Below are 14026 nucleotides of genomic sequence, written 5' to 3'. Positions count from 1 at the left end.
GGATCGGCTCCTATGTTAGGTAGGTTCGATGTAGGCACCTCGGTAGATGGACTTGATTAAGCCACCTTAACAAGTGGGCACAATTCAGGCACTTCGACAGGTAGGTTCTATTCTTTAAGAGGATTTCAACGAAAATTTACCGTATACTCTCATTTGTGTATACACCAATATAATTACAACATAAAAGTAGACTCCAAAGAAACCATCACAAAAATCTCAGCCAGCATATTAACACGCAAATATGATAAGCCACCAGCCTTTTCTTTGAAGAGAGTACAATCTTTAATAAAATTAGGTGAATTCAGTTTTACTGTACGGGATACACAACTATCTCTATCATCTCTGCTTAAACAGCCATAATTACGGCTAAAACTTGTGTCGGCGTTGTTGTGTCTACCATATACGCCAATGAGGAAATGAAGAAGCACTTACAGTATGAGAATCAGTAAGCAGCAAAGCATAACACCTCTTCTCACTCTGCTGGTATCTGAAGCAGTTCTCGGATACCTTCGCAAACCTGAAAGTGAGATTCATTAATACAATTGTAAAGAATAAGTGTGATGGATAGGTTCCCCCAAATCATACAAACATACCTACAACCAAAGTCAATACAGAAGTTATATTTAATCTGAATCAATTTAAGTCTATATATCTTTCCCACCATGTTAAATCTCGCGATATATAAATGACGAGCTTCATAATTTTCTGTTTAACATATATACCACCATTTTAATTTTTAAAAGTGAAGTACACCTTTTGATGCCTAGGTAAGGTGTTTAAGATGTAAAAATTGAAGTTTAGGTGGTTATACATAGAAATTGAATGATATGTAAGTAAATCATCCTTTTTTTTAATAATCTTATATCAGATATGTATATACATAGAAATTGAATGATATGCAAGTAAATCATCCTTTTTTTTAATAATCTTATATCATAGAACCATTATAGAATCAATGAGACCATTCATTAAGATGTAAGCTTCATATGCTTGATACATTGCTAAATCATCTTCAAAAGTAAAAATATTACATACTATCATATTTTATGGTATAAATGTAATATAAACCACCTTGATTTTATTATAAATGCTGCATGCTTGAAAAAAGTAAAAATTTATGGAAGAAATATTAAGATATAGAAGGATATTTCCAGCACATTAGAATATCAAGAATAAAAGTTAAGAGATTCAAACATGACAGGCATTATTGGTAAAAACTGCTAAGAGTATTACTAATTTTTTCAGCATTGCCATTCAAAACAAGATCTAGAGCACTTCCATACTCCTGATATCTTAAAAGTTATAAAATTCAACTTTGATAACAGAAAATATACTGATTAAAAATAAGAACAAAATATAAAAGTGCAATGAAACTATTCAGCAATAGCAATATGCCAATTGCAAATGAAGACTACTAAATCAAAAGCAAACATACCAATTTGATCTGGGCTTTCACTGTAGCTATTAGGTGGGTATAATCTTCTATTTGTCTGCCAAAAAAAAGAGCAGAAATAAGTTAAAATAGAAACAAACACAACTTTTTTGTTTTAATTTTTTTTAAAATATCAAAGACAACAAAACAAGATTAGCGGGCTATTGATGGCAAGTTGGGCCACACGTTGAATACTGGCATTAGAATATATGTAACAGTATATTGAAAGTACTTTGTTCAGCCCAATTTTTCTCATTTGAAGTATACAATATTGAGCCGAATAACTACACATCAATCCCAATAGCTAAACCAATTTCCTTGCTAACTACTTGTGCTGAAAAAATGATACAATCTAGCCAATCAGACCCCTTACAATGAGATATTTGATTGTCCCCGAATAGTATCATCGCCCCTCTCTGCATTTACAATGATTAATTTCAAAAGGATAACACAAACAGCTCAAATGTCTCCACCTTCTCAATAACGGGTGAAGTTATCACATCCTATCATTGAGCAAAAGGAGAACGCTCCAAAATCACACACATGTCGATCGAGGGTATGCATCTTCTCGCATGATCAGTAACTCAATATCTTTTCGGTTCATCACAAGAGCATCTTCCTCTCAATTTATAAAATCTCAAACTGATAAAAAACTATTACACCGAAATTCTTGAATCAAAACCAACAATTTGACAAAAGCTGCTATTTCTTATATTTTAGATATCAATGGTGAAAGATTATTATATTTCTTCTTCTTGGGTCATCCTGGAGGTATCTAGGAAATAAAACATTTCCTCACGAATATATCTTTGATAGAAATATTTATGGAGCTACATTAATTTCTTTAAAATGTATTGAAATCCAACATAGTTTTAATGAGATAAATAAATTTATTGCTTATAGTAAAACAACTATTCATAGAGTTATAAATAATAAAGAATGAGGCCGTACTCCATATCAAATAAACACAATCAAATATATAGCCTCATAATCTAGTTATCCAAAAACTATTTCTTTTAATTATTCAATTTATATTGAAGGTATGAATAAAAATTTTTGTTATTAATCATAGAAGAAAACATTCATGGATGATCCTAATGATGATTGAAATCTTATCCAATGAAATACCACATTGGTTCTTGTTGATTTTTAGAATTAAGCGGAATTATTTTATTGATACGAAAAGGAGATATAATACCCTTACATGAATCTTAGAACGAAAAGGAGATATAATACCCTTACATGAATCTTAGAATAGGAAAATACAAGAAAAAAGAAATAACATAAAAGGAAAGACATAACATATATATCTTCATTTAATCAATTCATAATAATTAATTGAAAATAAATGAAACAATATAAATTAGAAAACCCTAAAATAAGACAGGAAACAAATCCAATCTAAGAAAATAATCTAAAATAGAAAAGAAAATAAATCAAATCCTCATAACTTCTAATAGGAATAAATTATTTCCTAATATAACTTCTAACACTCCCCCTCAAGTTGAAACATGGTTGACAACCATCAACCATGTTTAACTGTTTAACTTGGATTTGAAAATTTCAAACAATCGGCGAAGAATATTCTTTGTGAGGTAGAGTTTGAAGTCTTATTCTCGTACTTAGTAATCAGCCTCAAGAACATTTAGGATAGTTTTAGTTGGTTGTGGTTATTTTTTATTGTAGTTATGCAGTGTCGGTAAGTAAACCGAAAGCTCCTACAGGTACTGTTGCAGGAAAATTTGCAGGGAAGTATAAGCCATACAGGAAAAGGTTCGGAGGTAGGTATGTTGCAGGAAAAGGCTCCAGAGGAGCGCCCTACTTCAGGAAAAGGCTCCGAAGAAGATATTGTTGCAGGAAAAGACACCGAAGAACATCTTGCTTCAGGAAAAAGCTCCGAACGGCTTGCTACAGAAAAAAGATCTGGAAGACGGTTAGTCGCAAGAACAAGCTTTGGAAGATGGTCAGCTACAGGAAAAAACTCCGAAAAAAGGTATACTGTAGGAAAAAGCTCCGGAGGAGGGCCCGTTGCAGGAAAAAAACTACGGAGGAGAGCTTGTTGCAGGAAAAAGCTTCGAAAGATTGCCTCTTGCAAGGAAAAGCTATGAAGGATGGTCTGCTGCAGAAAAAAGCAGAGATAAGCTCAGAGAGAAGCTCCGAAGGCGGGCCTACTGCAGGAACTGAAGGATGGTCTGCTGCAGAGAAAAACAGAGAGAAGCTCCGAAGGCGGGCCTACTGCAGGAAAAAGTTCCAGAGGGTTTGCTACACAAAAAAACTCCAGATGCGGGCAACAAAGAAAAGCTCCGATGGAGAGCCTGCACCATAAAAAAAATTTAAACTCAATTCCTCATCTAAAGTGAAGGTGGATGGCCCATTTGAGCTTATTTCATGTGTTTGTTCCATAACAACAGCCCTAATGTAAGGTTGTTTAACTCCTACAACTCCTTTTTGAGCTATAGATGCCTAGAACACACCACGAACGCTGATAAATGTAAGCCTTGTGCCTGGAACAACAAATTGGACCGGGTGACGATCCAACGAGAGAAGCACGTTTTTAGGAAGTTCTCTACTAGGTACGTTGTCTGGATTTTTCTGCAGCTTAACTGTCTGAATATCTACATATTTACTCTTATCAGGTGAAATAACCATGGATCTACTGGGCAAGGCTCTTCACCGGGCTGAGGAACATAATCACAAGACCTTGGAATAATGGCGCCCCCCAAGTCCAGGACGACAAGCCATATATTTGATGTTCTTACAATTCTTGTATAAGAGAGTTACATAAGTTGCCTTGGACTTTACTCGAGAAACTGTGATTGTGATTCCAGCAATCTTCACAAGCTTTGAAATGTTCAGCCCTAATGGAACACATGGAAACAGAGTTCTAATTGGATGAGAGAAAAATTTGGACATCTCCCGTGACAAGCTCCTCAATCTCACCCGTCTCGTCGACAACTTGAGACCGAAGACTCGCCAGCACCTCAGCAACTGCTGTTTCCAACAAGGGAAAATTTTGGGCTGGGAGCTTTTGGATCTTGCCAGCCAACTCTGCATCAAACATGCCCATGTCTTCCATGGGGATAAAGAGGTGGTTCGGCTTGTAAACAAGGCTCCCGCAATAGAGAAATTCGCCCTTCTCACTAGAGAAGCCACGGATGACCTTTTGAACTAGCAAAGGGAGGCGTGGCAGGTGAGGAAGCCATGGTCTCAATCGTCGTTGCCACGCAGAAAATGAGCCTAGTCGTTGTAGAACACTGCACTCTCGTCCCAACCAGACATCTCACATCTCCATCAGATCAAACTTCCAGCAGCGCAATTTACCACTGGAACCCAAGAATTTGGTTTGGTGTATCAATGGCGGTGAGGAGCAAGCAACGGTAGGATATCCCGCAAGAGAGCGTATAATAAACATAAACTTTGACTGACAGGGGAGAGGAATTCTGACAGCTAAATCCTGTAAGGAGTTCCGACAGTGAGAAAGGCTGTAGAAAGGAATTTCGGCGGCGGCAAAGGTTGCAGGAATAAATTTCGACGGCGGGGCTATAAAGAGAAATTTTTCGGCAGAAAATCTGAAAAGAGGAGGTGGGGGGGAAGGGTCTTCAACACAGCAAAAATTGCGGGTTGCGGATCATAGGAAGTTTCCAGCGACAGGAGACTTTAGGGTTCGTTTCAAGGCTCAGATATCATGTTGATTTTCAGAATTCAGCGGAATTATTTTATTGATATGAAAAATGGGTATATAAATACCCTTACATGAATCCTAGAATGGGAAAAAAAGGAAAAAGAAATAATATGAAAGAAAAGATATAAAACATATAACTCCAATTAATCAATTCATAATAATTACTTGAAGATAAAGGAAATGCATAAAATAGAAAATTTCTAATAAGAATAAATTATGTTTTAATATAGCTTATAATAGTTCTATCAATGATGGGATAATTGTGGAGCCATAACACAAATTCTCCCTAATCCAATCAAATCAAAGTATTCTTAATGTTTTGAATCTTCCCTGCATATTTCTAAAATTCCAATCAAAATATTAATAGATGGTAAAACTGAATTATTCCTTTTTACTCAATGCCATATTCTGTCATGGAATTTAAAAATTCGGCATAACTCTTTCAATCAAAATGTTTATTTAGAAATTTTTTTGACTGCTATTAGAAAATGATGAAAAAGTGACATCTATTAATAAAGAAATTCAAATGAATAAAACCAATCTCTCAAAAAAACCCTTTCAAAGAAGAATTTTTGTTAAAATATTTATATAATCAGTTTAGAAGAAAATTCTCCAATGAATCAGCTGATATGTCAGATAATTGGGAAGATTTGCACCAAGCAATAATTCAGAAGAAAGAATAATTCTAGGTGAAAAAAATAAAAATGATGATCCCACCACTAATGCCAGTACCAATCAAGTTTTACTGACCATCACAAAAATCGAGCACGTGGTTCCATTATTAATACTAATCAATGCGAAAAAAAAGATCATGTGATTCTGCTGCTTTCCCAATCCATTAAGAAAAGAATTTACTACTTTTAGTGCTTATTATAATTCGATCTAAGTTTTTTAAGTCCTTTGTATGTTCAAAAGTTTATATATATAGTCCCACGCCTGTATGTGGCGTGTGCAATTTTCGGATAAGCCTCTGGTTCTAGTTCTCTCATAGTTGCAAGTGCGGTCTAGAAGAAGTCTCATTAGTCTGTAGTATGTAAGTATTATTACTAAAGCTTTGTTGTGAGATATCTTTTTGTTATTTTCTCTGTTTTTCTTTAGTTCTATAAACATTTAACCATGTTAACTAAGTTCTACCATTACTTCTTCTTAATCCTATAAACCAATTTTATATGCTCATATATCAGGTACATTCTTCTCATTGTTGTACACACTCAAGCCACCTAAGTCTAACTTTAATTACCTTATCTTCAATAAATATCACTCCGGTTATTCATCAAATGATCATTCATAATTTATTCTTCCTAACTTCATCACAAATTATCTCAACGTTCTCATTTCTTACACATTCAAATTACCAATCAGCAATTTATTGCTGCCCAAAACTCAATTCTGTACATCAACTGCCCAATTGCAGTTTTAAGAAATATGCATTTTAAGCCTCAAAGATATCCTTTTTTCGCATAATACTCTTAAGATACTTTTCCATCATAACAAATGAATCTTAACTCTAAAAGTTATATCATTTGATCAAAGATATTAAAATTTATCGTGCCTACATATCACTTTATCTTCTGATAATATCAATAGACAATTGTTAATATAACACCAACAAACATCGCAGATCATATAATCAATTTTATTGTACAAAATCTAAGAGCTCCATCTTCTAAAGAGCTTCTCTATTATGATAACATTCCACCACTTTCAGCAAAATGTCACACCAATTAGAAATACGTTATTACAAAATGTATTTATCAAGATACACTTTGAAAACCCTTTGATAGCATCCCCATAAATAATAAAAAAGGAATATGAACACAATATCAATCATAATATAATCCCATCATAATTGAGGACTTTTGGATCAACCCAAAACTATTTATAATACTGGTTAGTCCATCATTACATAAATTTAAAACTTCAATGTGCCTTTAACACAACTATTTTTCCTAATGTATGCCAAATTAATTCATAGTATAATCGATAAAAACACTCTTGAAACCAAATAAATCATATAAAAAACCTTTATTTATTTCTACGCATTCTCATAATTGTCTTAACAAAAAAATTATTTCCACGGTTGATCTTGATCTTCCGGGTATTAAATCCTATTAAATATTCACGCATTCTCATAATTGTCTTAACACAAAGATTATTTCCACGGTTGATCTTCCGGGTATTAAATCCTATTAAATATTCAAAAACTGACATAATTTTTCTTAGTTTGTGTTCCCTTAGCCACTCCAACAGTTTCATTTGACGATTTGTTAGCAAAAAGCATAACCTTAAACACCTCGTTTGATCTTAAATACCATCGTCAAAATATTTTCTCTCTAATAATTTGACTGTATTTGTCCTCAAATTCCATCGGGAAAAAAAAATAAATGAACCATCATAACATTCCCATAACTCTTCAAGCTTTACTTATATGTATCCTCTTTAGAGCAACCACTATTTCACTTTCTAAGATTAATCTGTGTCGTCATCATTAGTCTCATCATCAGTATTAGGGTTGATTTAATGAATAATCATATTTTACTAGCTCATATTGACTGCTATCACAAGGCATTTTAATCCCCCTTGACCTTAAATGTGACTAATATATACACCTAAAAACTTATCACTTAAACCATCATCAAAGAAAACATAAATCACAAAGATAGCCTTCAAAGATGAGTCAAACCAAAGCATCCAATTTGGTCCCCAAATAAAGTAAATCTGCAAATTAAAGAGAAATAAGATAACTGGATGAACTACTTTTTCCTCACCAGATTTTTTAATGAAAGTAAAGGTCCTGGTTCAAATTAAATGATAATGTTAGGCAAAAAAACAATAATAATAATAATAATAAAATATTAAAAAAATGATAATGTAGGCTGTGAAAAAAATATAAATAGTAATTGAACAGACAATATAAAAAAAAATTATCAATTTTGCAGTCCAGATAAATACAGAAAAACCATGTACACAGGAGTGTTTACCGTCCTACAGAAAAAGACAACTGATTTGAATATGAATACACTTTGCCCCTAACCTCAATCATTCTCACTTGGTTCATAGTTCAAATTCACATGATTCGGAAAAGATATTTGAATAAAAACTGCAATGTAATAAAAAATTGCATAAATACTTGGCTAATCTCGACTCTCTCACTGAAATGAATTCCAAGGCTTCAGACCAAGTAAATTCCACATGAAAACCCATTCCAATGTCAACAAAAATATGTCGTGTATCAGGCCTGCATAAATATAATAATTAAATTAAGGAAAATTGTAATATATATATACATATATATATATATATGTAAGACAATAAATAGCAAGATAGCAAGAGAGGAATAGAACATGGATGCAACACGGCCTCTTTTTAACGTATTATATTGAACAAACAATACTAATTAAACAGCTACAAAGGCTGCAACTATTAATATGCGTGCAAAGGTTTTTGAATCTGATAATGGGAATTTTACATGTTGCATTATTATATGTTCTTTCACCCAAAAAGAAGGCATAAACCAATCTGATTATCAAGACTTAATGTAAGTTGTAAAAATTTGCACTTTGACGAGCTTTCTAGAACATCTCGTACTTACATAGCATCTCTAGTGATCTTATGCTTGTTAACTTATACACATCGTTGATATTTTGTTTGTACAAATCGAATATGTTTCTCGGCCAATGGTTACATCTACGATTGCTATCCAGAGAGGTCATGTTATGATACGAATTTCATGACAGTAAAATCTTACATTAGTCTAAAAAAACTTAATTAAGAAAAAACTGAATATCATAGCATGTGCAAATCCAGTGCATGAGCCACATTTGACAGAAAAATATTTAGGGACATTTACATACAAAGAACAAAATTCATATGTTTTTACATCTCTCACGTCAAAACTTTCATATTTACACATATAGCACTCAATTATTTAAATTATTTAATATCATATAATAAATTGCATTATTACCACTTTTAAAAATCAAATACATAATATCATATAAGAAATTGCATTATTACCACTTTTAAAAATCAAATACACCGTTTCATGCATAAGTTCAAAGTACCATAGACCGTTTTATGCATAAGTTCAAAGTACCATAGCACGTAAATATGGAAGTTCAAGTGTGAGATATGTAAATATATAAGAATTGTGCTAAAGAAAGTGTAAAATTATATGGGGACAAAGTAGTGAGGCAAAGATATATGTTTGTGCTAGTCATCTCCAAGCCAAACTAGGCAACCTAATTGCACAATGGCTTATGATAGAGCCGTTGTGCAATGATGCAAAAACATACCACGTGTGCTGTAACAATGTTTTACATACAGTTAGTTTCTACACAAAAAAGAATGCCATATACAATTACAAGCTTAAAAAAAGACTAAGTCTTGATAAATATGATTGAATAGACACAATGAAACCTAAACTTGTAACTACTGGTTACATTTTATACTAAGAATATTTACATACATACCACTCAATTCTAATGCATTTATATAGACACGTAAACGTCAATTTGTACACGTATGACACCTTACCCAGACATGAAAAGGTTTATTTCACTTTTTAAAAGTTAAAATAGCGACACATTTTATGTGACATGAAAGATTTGGGTGGTATAAAATGTAAAAATTAAAGTTTAGGTGTTAGATATATAAATACATAAGATTTGGGTGGTATGTATGTAAATGCCCCTTAATACTATCGTGCAACTATTTGTTGTGTTTCTGAAATAGTCATTATTAATCTCGCCTGAGAGCGGAGGTGCTCTCCAAGATTGCTTCTCATGATCATGAAGAAGATGCTTGTGCAGTTTAGACTTTTTATAGCAAATTTCCCACATATAAAAAAAAAACCTTGACATGCTTTTTGTATTATAAACCGACACAAAATATAAATATCACAAAATGAAGCATTAAAATCGCCATTGTAAAGAACATATTGAACATTTTTTCAAGATAAATTAAAATATGACAGTCACTTTCGAAAAGGGATAGAGGGAAATTATATATAGGATCAACAGGATAAAATCAGAAAGTGACTCCTACTCTAAATAATAATTATAATCCTAAACCAACAATAACATAACTATGAATGGCATCATTGTAATCCCCCACTTTCCTAAGAAAAATTAAACTATGTACATAGGAAGGTAGAAGAGACAAAAAAGTGTTAAACTATGTAATTAACTATCTTGCAAAAAAAAAATTATTAAAGTAAATCTAGTTATTGAAGGTTAAAGCAAAATAAAAATGTAAAAAGGATTGAAGCAACCTCTATGTATATGATATCCCTATGCATAGAATTAAAGCAAAATAAAAAGTTTTAAACTATGAGCTATGAACTATCTGCAACCTATGTACATAATTATAGCAAAAGAAAAAAGTAAATTGAAATTTTGTTCCTCAACATATTATTATTCTAACTAATAATTATTACAATAATTAATTAATTTATAACTTTGGACCGATGCGAAGTTATTTGTCAAAGTATTACTTGATGATGTTCATATGCATGATAATTGAACAAAGTCTAAAAAAATCTCCCAATAATTTTTTGACAAATACGAGATAGTCGACAGAGTGTTATCAAGTAGCGTTAACTTGAGTTATATGATGTCTGATGTCAGACGATGACAACGATCTAATGATGGTAGATGGACGGTGCGGTCAAATGACAACGGATAGCCAACGATGATCGGATGATATTAATAGGGTAGTAGTGGATTACTGGTTTGATGGCAGTAGACAGAAAGTAAAGGTTCAGTGGTGGCAGCCCCACGACAATGTTATGGTGATAGCAGTCCAATGAAGGCTGTCAAACGGCGGTGGACGAGTAGTGGAAGTTCAACAGTAGCGAAGGGGAGGCAGTAGCCTGATGGTAGTGGTCGGACCATGCAGACCCAATGGATATGGTCGATCGCAGTGACCCAATGGTTGCAGAATAGAGGTGGCAATCTAATATCAATAATCGGATGGTGATGATCAAATGGTGATGGACAGGCAATGGTTAAAGACTACCTAATGATAGTGAATAGTTGTGGTGATTAAGTAGAGCTTAAGGATCCTCCATATCTCTGAGCTCCCTTCGATCTTCATTCTAGCTCTTAATCCCCTCCCTCCAACTCCTCCATGCATAAAATAGAGCTCTATTTATAATTTTTTGGAGTGATATCCTCCGTAAACACCACTAAGATACAATAACTCTCTCACATAGCTCATAATGATCTGCATGATCACAATGTGTTCTTTGAATGTTTGGATGCCTTAATGATGTTAAAATTAACTGATCTATGGCTTATTCTATTCATCTTATTAAAGTGTTTGATTGATTATAAGCTTACAAGTTTTGAAGGTTATTTGATCATCTAATTAAAGTCACAACATTTTTAATTATGCCTTAAATGCATTGTGATTCCAAAATTGGGGTTTGAATAGAACTAAATTTAAATCCTAAAATTTTCAATTCCAAAATGCGCCAAGATTCATGCTTGAACAAGTGAATTTTTTTGTGCCACGTCAATTATGATGTTTAAATCATTTGAATATAATAAATTTAACTTATTAAAAAAATAAAATAAAAATAATGTTTTGATTACAAAATTTATAGGAAGCTGCCTAGAGCATTGCTCCGTGGAAGCTATTTTTCAGCTTTTATACAACTGAACTTCTTATCACAGATGCTACACAAAATTAAAAAGCCAAAAATGGGTAGAAAAAATATGGCGGATGGATTATAAATCTAAGGAGATAAAATGTGGAGCAGTGATGAATCAGAACTGGTGCTTACACATCAGCTTGCATGAAGACTTCAGACCCGAGATTAACCATGGTGCGGAGAGAAGTCACGCCATTCTTCTCCAAGTTCTGTATATTCCTCCTGAGATCTTGGCTGGTGGCAGTAGCAAATCAGCTTAATAAGCAGAAACAAAAACCAAGGTACAATGGAAGATGAGGACGCAACAAAAAAAGAATTGCAGAAGGATACAAGACTTTCTGCCGCTGGAAAACCTTATCCCTGCCAAAGATAAAATGAATGGAAAACAAAAAGTTCAGTGTTCTACTGGTGAAGATGGCTAACAGATACAAATGAGGAGAAAATTTACCGTTGGGCGACAGCTTTGACGAGGTCCGGCTTGAGGCGACGGTCCACGAATTCCTCAAACTTGCGCACCTTCTCTTGCCGGGAAGCGATTTCGTCCATGAATTTAGCCTCAAGGAATCTGGGATTTCAGAAACAAGTGAAGCCTGTCTGGTAACGGATTTAGAGCGGGATTTAACCTAAATCTTGCCAGTCGGTCATTTTGGACAAAATACAGCCGCGATTTGATAAAACCCGGATTTCATACGCGTACTTAGTAAATCCGGAAGAGCGACGAAAAATAATGGATCGGACAGGCTTACCTTCCTCAATTGTTTCGAGTAGGAGTGGAGCGGAAGGAGCAAAAAGATGGCGTTAGGGTCGTCACTGTACGCCGAGATACTGTGTTAGCCTTCCCAGCTAGCTCTAATTGCTACTGTATCGCGAGGGTTCGGTTTATACACGAAAGTGACAATTTAGGTCGAAAAGGCAGAGGGGGAGGGACATGGGCGCGAGTTTCCGGAAGAGAGCGAAGGGCCGGTCAAGCGTGGTGAGGTGGTAAGCGAGGCTTTCTGGCGGCGTTTTTAACTTAATTTTATTTATGTTAGTTTTATTAATTTAATAGATTAATAGTTAATAACTGATTAATGTATTATAAGATATAAATCTGAATTTAACATTAACGGAAAGTAAAATTAGAACTTTAAATTCAAAATTTCATAGATTCATGAAACTTGTGATTTTTTTTTTTATTGAATTTAGTAAATTTTGGCCATAAATCCTATTAATGGGGAGCTACCAAACACCCCCTACATATAACCAAATAAATTTATATTTAGTATTTAATTGTTAATCAATAAAAGTTATATATTATTTTTTTTAATTATTCAATTGATTTATAAATAATTATTAATTAATATAATTAATATGTATTTAATATTTACTTTCTAAATGTTCAATAAATAAATAATTTAGTAAGATTTTTATTAATAATTACTTATTTTTTGTGAATATATAAGTATTAGTTACAATATTTTGAAATAAAATTTTAATTTCATTTAATAATTGATTTTTATTATAATAGTAAAATAGATTATAATCCTCTAAATCTTAGCATAGTTTGTCACATAATTTGATAGAATTCAACTAAATTTATTAAATCTGTTGTAAGATAATTTCTCGCATTTAATCACCCAAGATTTGTTAAATTTGGATTTATAGGATTAAGTAAATCTACTTGAGTTAAAGCTCAACACTTGTCATGCAACCCCTTTAAATAGATGATGGAGCGAGTCAATATAATATGGGTCTAATCATCAATATTACTATCAATATTACAATATATACATAATGATGAATATTGGTAATCTCGCCAAAGTATAACACACTTTCTCTGTGCATCGTGTGGTAGTATAATAGTGCTACTTTTGATTTGGTGTTGAGATTTTGAATGTTATGTGCGTAAATGTGGAGGTTTAGGTTTGAAATATATAAAAATTCCCCTTTTAAAGGGAAATTTAGATACCTAACGTTGCAGGATGTTAGTTAGGGCTGTTAAAAAAGCTCGTTGCTCTTGAATAGTTCGTGTTTGGTTCTTCAATGAGTTCGTGTTCGATTCGTTTGATAAGTAAACGAGATGAACGTGAATAAGTTTTTTTCGTTTTGTTAGTTAAGCGAACCAAACACGAACGGTGATGTGTTCGTTTGTGTTTGAATCATTATTGTTCGAAATATAAAACAATTTAAAATAATTATACATAATAAATTTATGATATTTTAAAAAATTAAATTTTATAAATTATAATATATAATAAATTAATAATAATAATATATT

General features: G+C 32.9%; 1 protein-coding gene across 5 annotated transcripts; it reads right to left on the bottom strand.

Annotated features, from left to right (window-relative positions):
- Positions 1-215: 215 nt before the first annotated feature.
- Positions 216-12648, bottom strand: LOC110029403 (protein UXT homolog). 5 transcript variants are annotated; one of them, XM_020731680.1, is made up of 7 exons: positions 12516-12648; positions 12218-12363; positions 12100-12129; positions 11902-12003; positions 8245-8352; positions 1436-1490; positions 216-517 (listed from the first exon to the last, which is right to left on the bottom strand). In XM_020731680.1, the coding sequence occupies exons 2-7, from the start codon at positions 12313-12315 to the stop codon at positions 473-475; spliced, it is 438 nt and encodes a 145-aa protein (XP_020587339.1). In that variant the 5' UTR covers positions 12316-12363; positions 12516-12648; the 3' UTR covers positions 216-472. The 5 variants fall into 5 exon arrangements, with proteins under 5 accessions (XP_020587339.1, XP_020587341.1, XP_020587338.1 ...); XM_020731682.1 differs by having other exon boundaries at positions 12218-12359; XM_020731679.1 differs by having other exon boundaries at positions 217-517; positions 12218-12398.
- Between the last annotated feature and the right edge of the window lie 1378 nt (positions 12649-14026).

This window comes from Phalaenopsis equestris, unplaced genomic scaffold (assembly GCF_001263595.1).
Source record: "Phalaenopsis equestris unplaced genomic scaffold, ASM126359v1 Scaffold000570, whole genome shotgun sequence".
Taxonomy (NCBI): Eukaryota; Viridiplantae; Streptophyta; class Magnoliopsida; order Asparagales; family Orchidaceae; genus Phalaenopsis; species Phalaenopsis equestris.
Note: the sequence above shows the minus strand (reverse complement) of the source record. Positions and strands in the feature narration are given on the sequence as shown.

Coding starts and splice junctions, on each gene's coding strand:
- LOC110029403 (XM_020731680.1), bottom strand. CDS start 12,315: ATGGACGAAATCGCTTCCCGGCAAGAGAAGGTGCGCAAGTTTGAGGAA. Junction 12,130..12,217: donor GTCAAAGCTGTCGCCCAACG/GTAAATTTTCTC, acceptor TATCTTTGGCAG/GGATAAGGTTTTCCAGCGGC. Junction 8,353..11,901: donor GTCTTCATGCAAGCTGATGT/GTAAGCACCAGT, acceptor ATATTTATGCAG/GCCTGATACACGACATATTT.